Source organism: Rousettus aegyptiacus, unplaced genomic scaffold (genome assembly GCF_014176215.1).
Source record: "Rousettus aegyptiacus isolate mRouAeg1 unplaced genomic scaffold, mRouAeg1.p scaffold_m13_p_11, whole genome shotgun sequence".
Lineage (NCBI taxonomy): Eukaryota > Metazoa > Chordata > Mammalia > Chiroptera > Pteropodidae > Rousettus > Rousettus aegyptiacus.
In genome coordinates this window covers 42867339-42884297 of record NW_023416286.1, presented here as the reverse complement: position 1 = coordinate 42884297, position 16959 = coordinate 42867339, and the positions used below count along the sequence as shown (strand labels likewise).

Here is a 16959-nt window from a genome sequence, read left to right as displayed (position 1 = left end):
TGAGGTTCTTTGAAAAGTGGGCTTGGAAATTGCTGTTAGAGTAAAAGAGGAGGAAGATGAAAGGGGCCTGACTTTATCTTGTAGAATGGGGTCACCACTGTCTGAATCAAGAAAAAAGACACCAGGAAAAGAATGAGAATAAAAGTCATCGAAATAAAGCTGGAGGAGGGCTCTTGGATTGACAAAGCCTACTTAACCTTGCCACAATTTAGTGCATTATTACATGCTATATTGAGTGACTGTGATTGCTTCTTGTATTCAAGTTTTGACACAACTAGATAGTAAATTGTTTGAGAGCAGGAACCTTAGGGCACAGAGCTGGGTGCAAAATTAGTGCTCAGTAAGCCCTGTAAGTTCTCATATGTGGATTCTTATAAGTGACTATTGTTAGCATTAAGAAACATTTTTGAAGGTGATGATGGTGATGGCAGAATCCTACGATAGACAGGAACCCTGTGCCTTTTTCATTTCTCTCCTCTCTCTGCCCAGAGAGGACAATACACATAGTAGGCTTTCAAAACCATTCGTGAGATATTTTTTAAATAAATGATGATTATAATAGTTCCATTTCTGTCACATGGTATTTTTAACCTGCTTAGTGGTGACTTCGACTGGGCTCGAAGCTTCTCTCTCTCTCAGAAAAACAAAAAGAGAAACTTCTGAGCCTGGTTTCCAGTCTCCCGAATAGTCCCTTGGACTGTGTGGTGCCATAGGGAAGTGGCTCTCCAACTTTAGCCTTGCATCAGAGCCACCTGGAGACTTGTGGAAACACTGTGGCTAGACCCCAGAATTTCCAATTCAGTGGATATGGGGTGGAGCTCAAGAATGTGCATTTCTAAAGTACTCATGTAATGCTGCTGTTGCTGCTGATGATGTGAGGACCACACTTTGAGAACTATTGCTATAAGGTAATGTTAGAAATGTCTCAGGTTCCCTTACCTGAAACTTAACACTTAAGGATTTAAGACAAGTCCTAGGAAATGGGCTCACAATTCTCTGTGGAGAGAGCTATGGGGAGGCCCTCTGTAGAATTCTTCTCAGAGGAATCATTGCTCCCATCTCTGCACAGGATCCGCTTTCTTTAAAATTTAGAAGTTTCCAAGTAGGGCAAAGGTTGCCGAGAAACCATGTGGGGACCCCAATCTAATATGCCTCCAGTCTCATGTTTTCCCAATCTATTCTTCTCACCCCAGCCCAGGTGATTTTTCTAAATCAGAAATCTTGATCATCTCAGTCTCCTTCTTTAAAACCTTCATTGGCTTCTTATTTCCTCCAGCATGAAGTCGAAACTCCAGGGTGCCTTAGTCTGGTTAGCAAACCCTTCATGATTTGACCCCGGCCTGTCTTCTTCAAGTTGGTGTCCTTCCATTCCCCAACTACCACGGTTCCCAGAGATGACCTTTCTTGACCTGTTCCTTTGCACAAGCTATTCCTTGGGGTAAGTATGTCTTTTCTGGTCCCCTCACCTGCATCCTCCAAGCAGGGCTATCTCCTGCTAGACCTCCAAGCAAAGCCAGTCTCCTTGTTCTCCCATCCTGTGTCCCATGTAGGCACCTTCACCTGGACACAGCCTTCATTACCAGACTTGTCCTTTGCTTTACTTTCTGACTCACCCTACCAGACTATGGAGGGATCTGGAGAGAAAAGGACTGGCTTTTTAAATCCCTTATACTTAGCATACCACCTGGACTGTGGAGGAGCTTGGAGAAGATTTGTCAAACGAATGGAAATTGCTAAAGACCCAGAGGTAGCAGAACGCCACACATGGTCAGTAATTACTTTGGAGATTTTTTGATACAAAACAGTGGGAGAAAAAAACAACCGAACAAGGTGGAGATTGCAGATAAAAATGAGGGGAATTAGTGGAAGGTGGAGTGGGTAGAATTACCAGTATTCTCTTTGTGTCATCTGTGGTAAAATTAATTCCTTTAGCCTTTGCTTCCATGGAACACAGTGAAGGTATGTTCTGATAAAAAGAAATGAAGCTTTACAGGGAAAGCTTTAGGCTCTGGCTGACACAAGGGGCGGGAAGTCAGAGGTTTTGCAGAAGAGGAAGTAGGAGCCTTCTGAAATTACAGCACCAGTAAGAGTGGCCTCCCCACCAGGCCCTCAGCTCACATATCCCCAATCTCCCCAAGGTTCCCGTCACCTGGCCTGGGTGGGAGAGTCTTTTTCATTCTCTTTCTATTTCATGGCCTTTGAGGGTGAAGAGTTGCTATGAGATCCGGAATCTGGGTGGCAGTTGGGGACATGAGGCTTTCTGTTCTGTACTTAGTACATAAATCAACTTCATCTTCGAAGCTATTTTTATACTTGCAAGGGTGACTTGTACTCTATAGGATCAAGTTTATAATAAAAGAACTAGACTGAGAATCGGGAAACCTGGTTCCTCTCTCTTATCCAATGACTAGCTAGCTGCTTGTAGCTGGTCAGTTGTATTTTCAATTTCCTTCCCTGCTGAGGCAGTGCTTACTAAGACTGCCCACTCGAATTTATTTATGACCCTTTCAAACTGACCACATAGCTGTTTTCCATTCCTAAGATTGCGCCTTAGAAAACTTGGACCCACTTTCTAAGTTCTCTCAGTGATACGACTCCGTGAACGCCAAGGTCCAGGAAAGTATGATAAACAAAAGCAACACCAGGGGGAGTTTCTAAAGCTCCAAATGTTTGATCTAATAATCTGGCTGAATTTATCAGCTGAAACTACCATTGACAGAATATTTCTGGCTGACCTCTCTACCCTCTGCACCCACCGCCCCCGTTCTGAACACTGAGCTTCTCAGCCTTCCTATTAGCATTTGCACAGATACCTCCCCTGGGAAAAGAGCCTATGTTCTTCCTGGAACCAATTTAAACCCTAAGGAGACTTTTAAAAATATATTTAATAGTTGGAGAGGCTCCCTCTCCTTTTAACTTCTGAGCTCATTCCCTCTGGGAATCAAGTGACATTTAGATTTCAGTGTGTAAGTTGTTTTTTCTTTAGATTAGTTTTTGGGTAAACATTCCTCTGCAAATTATTTTCACATTTTAAGGAAACCTTCTAGTGTCCAGTCAAACTGATTCCTATTTTGTTCTCTTCACTAGCCCCAACTCAACTCTCACTCACCCACTTCCCCATTTCTCAACAACTCAAATTCAAACTGATTCTACTGTTGGTTAAAATATTTCCCTAACTTTCTGAAATTTCCATTTTTCAAGGTTATCTCCCTTGGAGTGCAGCCAAAGTTTGGCCCACTAAGATGAATGAAGCCATCAGTGTTCCCCCCAGACGGGGTCAGTGGAGGCCAGAGCTGCCCTGCAAGGACTCAGGACCCACGAGACAGGTTTGGAGTAAGGCGGAGGACTAGCAGCAAGGCCTGGCAATGGGGGTGGCAGCTTTCCAGTTATGAGACTTATAGAAGCCTGGCAGTCACAAACAGAAAAGCAGGCAAATTACATCCTCTTCTTCAGCCAGGAACTTACGCGATAGCTCTTTGTAATCGGCCCACAGGAGTAAGCCCTCGTCGTGTCTTTTCTTCTAATACTGCCATTGAAAACTGTCTAAATTGGTGCATTTTTCCTTATACAGATTCTTTATCTCTGAGTTTTAAAACAAGTCCACCCAGTAGGGTCACCATGAATAGCCACATGGGTTGGTCATAACTCTAGTGGTTGCCATTCACGTAGACTACAAAATAGCAAGCTATTTCTCCTCTTAAAAACTTAAAGATATCTATTATTTTTTCTTCTGTAGGTTAACAAAGGTAAAATGGCTGCATGGGAGGAATACCTAAATAAGTTCTACCACTGTCACAAAATTACTATGTGGCTTTGGACAGGTCACTTTGCTATTCCTGTCTCTCATCTGTTAAATAAGGGCGTGGGACTACATCTCTAAGGGGCTTGCCCTTGAGCAATAATATTTTCTGATTAGCAGAAAATGACATTTCTTTGAACAAAAAGTTACATGATGGGGAGTTTTTGATTAGTCATTTTTCTCCCATTGCCACTTCGGCATTTTGAGTTGCTCAGACTGGTTCTGACTTTAGCTCTCCCTGCTGCACTGTGAGTTTCGAAGTCCAGTGAATGTGGACTTAGTGTGCCAATTCTCTTCCTTGATTTTCTGACCCCGGATCTTTTCTGCATCATTATAAACAAAGGCACTAACTTGGGAAATTAACTGAGGTGGTCACTTGAGGTCATATAGCAGCTGTAGTCCTGCAGGGTCTTGCTTTTGCAAACAAACAAACAAACAAACAAATAAACGAACAAAAAAAAATGCAAGCAGTTTGACCAGATAACTTCGGAAGCTTGGGCAACAAAACATTCCATTCTGAGTTTTTAGCCGTAGGGTCTGAATTATGGCTCCTCGTGGGTTTTGTTCGCTATCAAATCACTACTTGGCCAACATTTTCTGGCAAAGGTCATAATCAGTGCCGTGAAGGACAGTAGAGAAACACTTACTCGGCCAATTCCAGAGTAGCTCTGCCATACCGAGTCCCGGGAAGAAGGTTGCGAGGAAAAGTCTATTTTTAGTTGGCTACATCCAACAAGTCTCTGTCAGGACCTCTAGCTGTGATGACACAAGTGTGGGTAAAGGACTCCTAAAACCTTGAAATCTGTCATTGTGGTATGAAAGCCCCATCAGCATTATGTAAATGAAGGAACGTGGCTTTGTTATGATGAAACTTTATCTATGGACACTGAAATTTGAATTTCATATAATTTTACATGACATGAAATATTGGTCTTGTTTCCCCCCCCCCCCCAACCATTTAAAAATGTAAAATCCATTTTTAGCTTGAGGGCTGTTAAAAAAACAGGCAGTAGGCTGGATTTGGCGCCAGGCTATGGATTGCTGACCTCTGAATTAGATAATGGGAACATAAGGGCAAGAATTCTGTCTTATTCAAATAACCTTTAATCTAGTCCTTCCCATGTAATAGATGTTCAAATAATTGTTGTCAAATTAAGTAACAAATGGATAAAGACAAAAGGGAGAGATTTAAGAAGAGTAACTTGCTAAATTGTTCTCGATAGATTCAATTTGTAGTGATGACAGGATAACGGCTGGCTGGCCATCCATGCTTGTCATGTGGGTGGGTGGCAGTGACTGGTCCCAACTGCATCAAGTCCTCTGTCATAATCACTCCTAACTGAAATCTTAGGTGACACTGATGCCTTTATACCCTGCCTGTAAACTGCCTTAAATCCTTTTTTAGAACAAAATGTAATTATAAATAAGTCTAAATAATATATGCTTATCAAAAAATGTGACCAGTATTACATTACAATATACCTTCTCCAGGGAAGGCAGAGAAACTGTTGGACTATATTATATTGGTATTGGTCAATTTCACAGACCAGAATTAAGAATTTTCCAGAATTAGGAAAATGGCAGATCAAAAGCACAAATAGGCCCAAAATTTGATCCACCTACAGAATTGAAATGGACCCAGCTGGAATCTACAGATGCCACCTGCTTTGCCTCCTGGTGTATACACCTCCCTCTCCCTCACTCGTATTGTCTCCCAGACATAACAAAAGCAGTTGCCTCCAGCCAGGTGAACCTCTGCTCCATGAAGATCACGTGCCCATGAACATTGAGTTATTGAGTTATTAAAGTTACACACACAAGTACAGCTATATTTTTGCTTAAGGGTTCATGATTCCATTTCTTTTTGTGTGTCTGTGATCTGATTTCATTTAGGGCTCAAGCAAATGTTCGTTTGGGTGGCAGACTTTTAAACAGGAATTCCATAACAAGTAGCATTTCTCAATGCAGGACTACTACCAAAATGAATTAGAGGACCAGCTGTGTCGGGAGAACATATCTGAAATAATAAGGAAATCTGAACAGAAATTGAAATGAGCTCAAGTTTTAAATTTAAAAGTTTAGAGTACCTAAACACATGTAGTTGTAGAAAGAACATAGAGTCACAGAGTGAGTCAAAACTTCTGGTATTTTGTAGGGGAGGAAAGAGGTCTCCAGCATCACAGTGACTGCCCAGAGCCCCAGTGCAGAGGCCAGGTCTTGAACACAGCTCTCTGCTGAACTCAGCTCAGTTCTTTGCACGGAAGATGCAGGGAGGAAAAGGAACAGGGCCTTTCTTTCAAGCCAGTGAATTATCATATATCTATTCATAACTTAAAACAAAAAAATTAAAGTAGTATCTTTTAGTGGGAAAGAGATTGCACATGGTACCACCACTTAGCTGTAATCACTGTAATGCTAGTTTCTAAGGTAGAGGTGAAGCACTCATGTTCCTTCCTTGTCCCTTTGTGCAACATCCCACATAAGTACAATAATGTTTGAAAGAAGAGGGAGCACAGGGAAAAGAAATGGGCAAAGGTAGCTTTCTCCCATCAGACCTACCGAAGGCTCGGCACATGGTAAATGCTCAATAGATGCTCAAACCTCTTGGAACACCATAACGATGGGACACAGTGAAGGGTAGAAGTAGAGAGCTAACCACAAAAGAAGGAAGAAAAGTTTAGAGAATCCTTGTAACTTTCCTGTAAATCTAAAATTATTCCAAAATGAGTTTAAAATGTTTAGAGAAGCTGGTGGTTATTTTAATAAATATTCCAATTGACCAATTATTTTCCCAGACCTCTGGAATTCTCTAATTGCTACCTGTGTGATGTTGTGCCAAATCTTCTTGTTTTCTCCTTAGGTTTATTTACTTGATTCAAACTTTTGAATTCAACTTCAAATTCTATCACAGTTCTGAAAACATGTGGTTACTTATTTATTTAATACACGTGTATTAATTGCTCACGGTTATTCGGTGGAAGGGTGGCATTAGAGGTAACAAAATCACCCAAATGTAGTTAAGATTTAAATAAAAGATCTCGTTTACTGTGTCTACAAACATTTATAATTTAGAATTGACCTATGCAAGAAAGTTAAGTATAAAAACTTGTAATTAAGGAGAATTCTTGCTTCTAACAAAGGAGGATTCATTTTTTTTTCAGATGTGAGTCAGGTGAAGTTTTTAGCAGTGGTAGCAAAACAGAAACAGGGCTTGGAACCTAAGTAGCCTGCCCTCTGCTGCCACAGAGTGGAGGAAGGTTTGGGAACAGGAAAGAAGAAATTTTCTTTTCCTTTTTTAGACTATTTTTTCAGAGCAGTTTTAGCTTCATGGGCTTTTATTCTTCATATGCTCTCCTTCTAACTTCCTCTTTTCTTCTTTCTCTTTCAACTGAATATTAGAAAGGAATTTTTATGTCCTGTTTTCTGAATGCAGCTTCATGTTCCTGTTCTAAAATTTTGATTTTATTCAAGTTACTATAAACTGTGATCGTTGGCTAGTAAGTGTTCTAACTCTGTAGCTTACTTTTAAAAGATGGGTATTGCAATCGTTTTTTTCACTCCCAAGAAACCCTTAACTGATTCAACAACCCCTCTCCTACATAACCTAAAGCAAGTGGCTTTCAAACTTTCAAAACTTTTTTTTTTTAATTCTTCAGGCCCCCAACCTAAGACATTTAAAATTGCAACCGAGTACGCATATGTGCTTGCAAGTGAAATGAAAGTTCCATGAAACACTACTTACCTTCGCTATTTACTCTTACAACAAGCACTCTTTTATTCTCTTCTGATTCATAACCTTTAAAATAGATTTTGACCTGCAGTTTGAAAAACATGGCTCTAAAGACAGTAAGTCTTTGGAAGTGGAGCCCCCGGTGACCATTAACACACATTTGCACTGGAAATTGATGCAGGAAATAAAATGGTATTTTAGACATCTTATTTTTGCTGAAAATTGGTGGTGGTACAAAGATCAACTAACTGAAAGAGAAAGAAAACATGTCTGGAAAAATCAGGATGTCAAAAATAAAAAGGACAAATTGCAGTAAGTTCCAAGTCTTTTGGTGAAATAGAAGACACATTTATTATTGCACATCACCATGAGGTCTGGACAGGCCTGTCTGGACTCTTTAAGATTTTAGTAAAATATTGGGATTATGCCTGAATGCACCAAATTAGCTAATTGTGCTGTTATTTTTGGTGTCTAGAACAAAAATGCCCTTCTAAGTCTTATGTTGAATATTTGTAATCATGAATTTACACGTCTTTAGAACTCAGCACATTTTGTCAATTTAATTTATTCTCAGAAATGCAGACAGCACAGACTTGCCATCCTCACAAAGCATGCAGCTGAATTACTGAGTCCGCCATGTTTAATGTGTTTAATGTGTGTGAATTTGAGTCATAGGAGTGTTGGGCTGTACTGACATTCTCACTCTTGGGAGAGGCCTGAGGATATAACCCAGCTTCTTCATCCTGCGAACAAAACAGAGGTTCAAACTGGAGCAGTCAGCCCGAGAAAATGAGAGTACAGACTTTGATGTTGGTTTGGGGCTTGAGCCCAGGACTCTTCCCTTCCTGTGTGATGTGGGCATTCACCTCTCTGAATGCTGCAGCCACAGTGAACATGGCACAAAGTCCTAGGGACTCACCATCTTGTGGCAAGTTCACTATTGTCAGTACATCTCAAGACAGGTGTTTTCAGAATTATTTTGACAGAGAATCTAGGGGATCTTTTGCCTTATAGTTAGCACCTTTAGCAGATATATGAAATTACACAATCACAGGAAGGAACCTCCTAGCATTTTTGGTCCATATGAGGGTGTTAAGGGCCAGACCAATGAAGTTGGCTAAAACTAGAACTAGAACCCATCTCAGCTTTTCATGCCAAAGATCTTTCTGCAAAACAAGGAGGCCTGAAAAGAAGAACACAAGTTTTGTTTTCCCTTAACAGCACTCTTCCAATACGGTAACGAATTATGCATCTTTGATTGGTTTCATGTTCTCATGCTACTGAAATTTGATGACTAGAGTCTGCAAAGGTTTCTGTGATATCCATTGAAATATTCCCACTTGAGATGAGAAAGGAGCAAGAAAATTCTTTTAGTGATTACAATGACCTTCTTTGCCCTTTTGAAGTATGCCCCAACATGGAGTAGCCTTAAGGAGAATGAGATTTGAGATCAATGAGACCTGGGTTCATGTGCCTGCTCCACCTTCTCAGCTAATTAGTTGATGTTATGGTTTTTTTAGCCTCATTTTCCCCTGCTGATTAAACAAACAAAAAATTCCACTACAATACCATAAAACAATTACACCTACATGGAATTGTTAATGTGACGTGTTTGTAAAGGCACATGAACATAGAAAATTCAAATTTCAATTACCTTTTCCTTTAAATTGGCTACAAAATGAAGTTCTGTTAACTGAGCTATATCTTCAGTCTGTTCTTGCATATATATTTCCATGGGAACCAAACTTCGAAGGATGTGCATATTTTGGCAAAGGAAAATAGAGATCATAGAAGCCTATTATTTTATGGCTGGTACAGGGTTGGAGAGTCTTAGAATTGTCTGGAAAACACAGTGACTTCCATTCTCTATTTAATAGCTCAATCACCCCAACATTGGCCTCCATCTTTAGCTAATCTTCCTCTCTTCCTAATCTTCCACTTCTACTAATATCAAATGAAAGAACAAAGGTAACTCTTTAAGTTTCCAAAGTTTCGTTATTTTTAGAAGTCTAATAAAACTAATAGCAAAGTCATTTCATTCTGAGGGCTTAGAAAATTTGAAAATTTTATAAACTTGAAGTTTCAGGTAATGATAATCACTATCATTTATTAAGGACCCAAGGGCTAGGCACAATGCAAGCATTATTGCTGAGTCCTCACAACCACCTCAGGAGGTGGGAACTATTATCCCCAGGGTTTAAAAACAGAAGCCTGGGCAGGTGAAACATCTGAGGCTGGGATCTGAAGCCAGACTGAGCCCGGAGTGTTATTCTGCACAACCTGTTGCTCTGCCTGGTTTATGTGTCCTCCTTCCTCACTATATTGTGCCTTCTCCTAGATGTCTTCAGCACTTAGTCTGTGTCACATGACTTAACAATTCTATGCCATTTTGTCTTGTTTGGGGTTAGATTTCTCTAATAATGAGATTGTAAGCACCACTGTGTCTCCATTCTCATGTACTTAATTTAGATAAAACAACCTACAAGCCACAACTGGGCTAAGAAATGTAGAATAGAGACAACTTTCTTCTGGGGGAATAAAAAGATTTAATTAATATATTTCGTATTTCAGTGAAGTTTGAAACTTGAAAACAATTTTCTTTAGCTAACTAGCCTCAGAAACTTTGCACATTTCACTTTAAACACTGCAAATGCACTAATGGTAAATGAATGAATGTAGAAAAAAGGTATTTGGTTTTGATTGGTCCTTAAATGCCTACAAACTTAGAAAACAATATAAACATAATACTATCCAAATTGGGAGAATTTGGATTTAAAGAGGACTAAGTGGCAATTTTGTTGCCTGTTTTGAGTGAAGGTGACAATGTTCACTAACACACAAGCCATGCAGTCTTGGCCACATCACTTCTCTCTGGGCCTCTGTTTCTTTAATTGTAAAATAATTAACTTTAGTAGATCAGGTTTTTTCATAATTTGACCACTAGCCATAGCAAGAAACTAATTTTTATGACCTAGTACATACATATCTACATCTGAAACAAATTTCATGAACAACTTAACTTGGGAATGCATTTTGATATTTTCTCCTAAAATACTGATTGGTACTCACTAAAATGATCCCATGATATTCTATTTTTAAAAGTGTAAAAACATGAAGTAATCTCACCTAAGAATAAAATTCTGTAAAATAGAAAGGTTATTTCCATCTTATTCTTCCCAATAATTCTTAGAAAATGATGAGATTTCTACTGTTTAGCATTCAGTAAATGGCAGTACCACCTCCTCCAGTCATTTTATAGGATTCTCCTCCTGGCAGTTCAAGCACACACTAGTGTGAAAAATATTCTTTTTAGGAATTTTATAGGCTGTGATGTCGTAAGATGTGGTAAATAATAAGGAAATGACGGTGCTGATTTTTCTTAGTGGATCCTTACCTAAATTGTAAAATGGAGCCTCTTAATTTATCTTATTCTGTAATAAAACTCATGAAATTTCCTCCCCAGTCCTCTATCCCTTTAAAAAGAGAGTTGGCCTGGGTAATACTGAAAATGTTTTTCTGGTATTAAACTAGAAGAGACACAAAACGTCAACTATTTTCTGTGTGGGTTATTCTGCAATGTTTACAGTTCTGACTTACCCCGTGTCCTTCAACAAGTCAGAAAGCTTGGACTTAGATTCCTGTGACTTGAAAAACGCTAGGGCAGGCAAGCAAAACAAAGAAGCACCCAATTAAATACTTTGTTTGCACAGATGCTAAAGCATGAAAATTTATACCGTAAGGTCCAAATTAAAAAGTTTGTTTTGTTTTTAATTACACACCCAACCAAATGCATAAAATACCACAGAATGAGTGCAGCAAAAACGTCATCTTTTCTATTTTTAGATTGGAGCTCATAAAAATGAGGCTGTCATAAATTTTCACTTGGGGACGAAACGACTTACAACTAGGGGATAAAAAGGCATACATACACCCAAATCTAACAGTGGTAAACAGTTTTTATTCAAGCAATGAAACATGGAAAAAATATATTAGTAATCATTATAATAATTTCATTTGTGTGAGTATAACTTTTACAAATATTTACCTGACATAGAAAAGGGAAATTACTGTGCATATAAAATTTATGTAGATGATTATTCCATACAACACAGTCCTGATAGCAGTAGTCAATGCAGCGTTCATTCCTCCGGAAGAGAGGCTCCTCACACACTTCATGGCACCCATGGGGACACAGTGGAAGCAGATGTTCAATTAACATTTACTTGTTGGCACATTAGTACAAATGAGTATCTACTGGCAAACACACACTTGCTAACAGCAACACTGAAAGGTTTACTGCTACCTCTGAGATTTAAAAGAAATGCCTGGATCCCATCCCATTGGGTAAGAAGGACCAAGGCTGAGGCTGAGGGTGTGGTGACCTACAGACTGCCCTGTATCTGGACTGGGGATGGTTTCTGAGTTCAGATTTTTAAATGTCCACTTGAAAATTATTCATAAATATAGAATATCAATTAACAATATGACTATGAAATTATTTGGGAGGTACATTTCATTATAACCACTAAAAGGCAGAGGGGGAGAATTGTTTAGTTCTAAAGTGAAGAATCAATATAGGGAAGGTTCAAACCACATCTCAGCTCCATGTCTGGCCTCCTCCAAATGAGTTAAGACTGCAAGCATCACACATAGCATCTCCATATTAGAACTATAATCAGAATATATATATATATATATGTAATAGCTGTAACCATATTATAGTTAATAAAGTCATTCCTTAGGAATCTTGTTTGTCCAAATCTAATGGCATGCTAAGAGGCACAGAAATGGGACTGCATTTGGACAAAGAACTATGAAAAGTGCAATCTTTAGTCTCCAAAATGCTAGCTCTGGGCACTGGGGAGTGAGTCTTCCCTGGAAATGCTGTCATTTATATTATCTTCCAGAGGATATCCTTAGAAGTGTCCAATTTACCTTTACTATAGGGAAGACTCAAGGTTTAAATAATAAATTGCTTTTTAAAAATCACCAGAATCTGGAGGCCAGCCAAACCTTTTTGGACAGAAGTCTCCTCAAAATACTTCTTTATTAAAATCTTTGAAGATAACTTCTTAGACCTTTGGCTTGACATCTGGGATTCCCAGACTATATCTGTTCTTTAGTAAGCATATAACAATCTGCTATCTTTTAAATTCTTCAGAATATATACAGTTTTACTTTAGACTCCTTTGCCTGAATCATTTACTCTTTCAACATCTAGTTTCTCTTTTCCCAACAAGAGGATAAAGAAACACAAGTCCAAGAGCAAGCTCGCATGGTCACAAAACTACAAAGACACAACAGTCGTGTACAGTTCATGAGATGGCTACTAATTGTGGTGAAAAAAAAAAAAAAAGGAAACAAAAAGGGAGCTTTAGAGCTTTTAGACCACTAGAAAGGGATGTGCTGAATCATTTCCAACTTGTGTACACAGCTCACCAATGCTTGGCTTACTCTTTAAAAATTCCATTTTGAGCTTGAGAGGCACCATTGAGCCCTTAGTTCCCTTAAAGAGAGCGCTTCACTGGCTGTGTTTGGATGGCCCAGGCACACCTAGGACAGTTTACTCTCCTCGTTTACAAACAGTACAAACTCTGGGCTTTCTAATATCGATCTAAGTATTTGTGTAAGAGTGGAACAAAGCGTGGCACAAAGGTGGAAAGGGTAACTGGCTGGAAAGAAAATTCAACTTGAGAGATCTCCCAACACCAAACATAAATCTTCCCTTAGATTCCATATTATTCTGAAAGGCTGCCAGATCCTTAGCATTTTGTACCATCATGTGCTTCTGCACTTCCTAATTTGGGCTGTATCTAAAGAAGCTAAAAGCCACATGAGAAAACTGGGATTCTCAACACTTCCAGAACAGTTTTACAGAACAAAAGGTTTGGGCAGGTCACTGGCTTTTAGGAGCTTCTCCTAACAGAGTAAATCTCAGGTGGTCTGTTACTGATCAGTCAAACGAGTGACAAATTGTTCAGTCTCCAATTAAAATACTTTTAGATAAAGACTATCTACACTTTGGCAAAGTCAAAAATTGAAGAAATAGCCGTGGATCCAGGGTGTCAACAAGATCACCTAATACTCCCAAACCGCAATCTAGATCAGCAACTTCCATCATCTCTTTTCATTTTTGTAACAGGGTTTATTATTGACAACTAACATGTAATCTGGCCCCCTAGTGGCCAAAACTCTAGGCTATATTCTTACTCTAGAGTTCTAAAGGTTCGAGGTTGTTTTGTTTTGCTTATTTTTAAAGAAAAATAAACAAACATACTTCATTCTGCCCAGTAAATTATCTTGACTTGCCAGCTGCACAAGCTACATGTTTATTCTTGTTGGAGAATATCCACCTATTAAATTGGAAGAACACATCCTTGTAATGGTCATGGCTGAGATGCCAGCAGCAAAAGTTACTTAACGCGGGCCTTTTCGTAGTCCTTGTGCAGTAGTTTCTTTCTAAGGTCTAATTTTTAAGCGAGTTTCTGTTACCAGTGTGCTAGGGAAGGATTGTCATCACCTCTGTTATTAACACATAGCTACTTTTCTGAATACACAGAAAGCCTAAAAAGAGGACTATGGATTTATAATGGAAATCACTTTAAGCCTTCCATGCTTCCAACAGATCAATATAAAACAAGTAAACATGGATATCTCACCAAAACACAGCAGCGAAAAGGTTTAGCAATGTTTCTTTCTGCAAAACTTAGTAATTTCCCTAATAAGGAGAGGACTGAATGAGGAAATCAGTTACACCAACTGGAGACACTTACACTCCACTGCTGCTATGACTGTAGTACAGCACTCACATTAATCCACAGTGACTGCTTTCAAAGCCCAAATGATTGTCAACTCATTTCTCCAACCACAGATCATTTCTGTTGTTCTTTTTTTTGTACAAAATGGTAAGACGATAGGCTTTAAAATGCAGCCTAAGCACCAATTCTGATAAATGCATATTGGTAAAACATGACTTCTGGCTTTAAAAGACATATTAACCTCCCTGGGGCTAAAGATTGCACCCGTGTGAAGAGTATACTTCTAAAGAAAAAATTCATGTTTAAAGATCTATAAAGGTTCTCCACTAGGCACAATTCGTTGAAGTTGGATCATGCAATAGTTTTACAAGAAAAGTACGAAAACTTACATGTACTGAATATAGTGCATATCACCATGAAGACTTTCAGGGTGTTAAGATTAAGACAAAAGAGTGCTTTAAAACACTTGCATGGATTTGGTTTTGCCTATCAAATGCTAGGGAATTCACTGGCACTACATGAAAACTTTCCATTTTGGGGTTAGTGGCCCCCCCAGTCTGAACCAAGTCCAGGAAGAACTAACTTGAGGACTTTGGTTTTGTGAGTATGGAAGTGCTCCCTGCGCTTCCTTCCTCCAGTATTCAAATGGCCGTTGTTTAAAAATATTCGCGATGAGCTGATTTTTGGATGGGTTCATATGATTTTTACTGCCCATTTTGTTAAAAATTCTATCAACTCTGAAAAGACTTTTTTTTTTTTTTTTTGCCTTAAAGAACAAATCTGAAGAACAACGCATCGTACTAGTGCAAAACCAACCGTTTCTTCACTTTATAACTGCTTATGGGGCTAGTTACCTTTTAATTATATAAGATCATCTAAACCTTTTACGAGTGGATTTTCTTTGCATATTTCAAACAGAAAGATAATAAAGAGTAAATATTGATTTTGTAATAACAAATGGAAGCAGAGGAGACAAAACAGCACTAGGAGGGCCTTGCCAAACCCCGGCTCTGAAGGAGCCCCGCCCTGCTGCTCCTGCAGAAAGCAGGCACTTTCAGTCTGAGGACTAAGCCCAAAGGGGCCACACTCATCAAGGCTGAAGGGAGTCCAAATATCAGAGCAACAAAACATTTGTGAAAAGTCTTCCCTAGATGTGAAACCTGAGCCTGGGGTTACAAGTCATGACAGACATCAGTCCAGGGTCTTCACATCTTCAATTCCCCCAAATTCTGAAGTTAGCATTCTGAGCCAAGACTCTATTTCAAAATAGGGCTTTACATTTATGGAAAAATGCTCTTCTATAGAGAAGGTCTTATTTGACTATGCTTCAGGGAAAAAACAGCAGCATATGTAAATATGTGCGAGTGTGTGTCTATGTATATATAAATGGGTACTCAGAGCCCCTGCTCGTTTATAAACTGGAAGTAACGAAAGCCAAATTATCTCCTCAAATAAAACCGCTAATATTGAAAATTAAATTTTAAAGATGAAATAAATAGGTCACACATAAAAAATCAGACAGGTGATGAACAGGAGATGATCCTAAATAGTAGCCATAAAATCACAAATTTAACGCACTTGGAAAAGTAAAGTGACTTTAAAAGAAATTAAAGATAGAGAAATTACAAACCCAAACTTAGCAGCCTGTCTAACTGAACCTATCGATGGCAAATTGTGAAAGACGCTAGGACTGTCAGATGCACTCCTTTTGTGAGTGCAATACTAGGGTTTCTTCCAGGGCTGTTGCGTCTGCAGCAAAGCGGGACAGGCAGCAGTAGGCATGTGCTTCTTTAAAGTTTCTTTTTCTCTGCGAAGGGGCAATTATTCCTGGATAAGGCAAGATAATTGTGGTCATGAGAGAAGCAGCCAAATGCAGATCTACTGAGCTAAGAGGGGAAACTCAGTCGGTCTTTCCTAGCTTTGCAATCAGCTCGTCACAGATTTTTGTCAATTCTTCGATTTCTTGGTTCTGAAAGACAAATAATAGAATGCAGGTCACTTGTGTTCCAAGTTAAAGACAATTATTGCTAAACAGTCCCAAGACTGGTTACATTCTACCTAGACCACCTAATTCAGTGGCTCTTAACTTTTCTACAGCAGAGACCCTTTAGCGAAAGGAGATCTCTATACCCTCTCCCCTGGAAAATGTTCATATGTTCACAAAGTTCTGTTTAAATTGAGTAGATGATGAGGATAGCCACTGGCCTTCTGCATCTTGTCCATGAATCTCTTAGTTTTCAAATGTTCTTCTGATCATAGGAATTGCCTGGGGTACTTGTTAAAAACACAAGTATTTGGGCCTCACTCAATCCATTAGTATCTCCAGGAACCTGAAATTCTGGAGTCCAACTATACCAGGAACACTGTCTTAGGGGTTATCTGACCTCATGGTAAAAACCTTGTCCTAGCTGAATGGATGCCACAGGCGTAAGTATACAACTGGAGACACAGGGAGAAAAACGCCGGAGGCATACAAAAAAATGAAGCCCAAGAATCGCTGAGCAGTGAGAAATAGAAACCGCTGCTACCACTGATTTTTATTTATGTACTGAAATTTCTCAACCACAGCACCACTGGCATTTTGTGCTGGATCAGTCTTTGTTCTTAGGGCTGTCTTGGAAGTTGCAGGATGTTTCTGGCCATTTCTGGCCTCTACCCAGTAGATGCCAGTA

General features: G+C 39.2%; 1 protein-coding gene and 1 long non-coding RNA gene across 11 annotated transcripts in view; one reads left to right on the top strand and one right to left on the bottom strand.

Annotated features, from left to right (window-relative positions):
* The first annotated feature begins 1280 nt into the window (after positions 1–1280).
* Positions 1281–15056, top strand: LOC118609367. Its single transcript, XR_004953364.1, has 2 exons — positions 1281–1438; positions 3202–15056. It is a non-coding gene; the product is annotated as an uncharacterized LOC118609367 (long non-coding RNA).
* The window catches only part of TACC1 (transforming acidic coiled-coil containing protein 1), an 87074-nt gene continuing 81582 nt past the window's right edge, over positions 11468–16959 (bottom strand). For all 10 annotated transcript variants that reach the window (XM_036228740.1, XM_016127372.2, XM_036228739.1 and 7 more), the window contains one exon: positions 11468–16256. In XM_036228740.1, the coding sequence (XP_036084633.1) occupies positions 16188–16256 (69 nt within the window). In that variant the 3' untranslated portion in view covers positions 11468–16187. The remainder of the gene's footprint in view (positions 16257–16959) is intronic.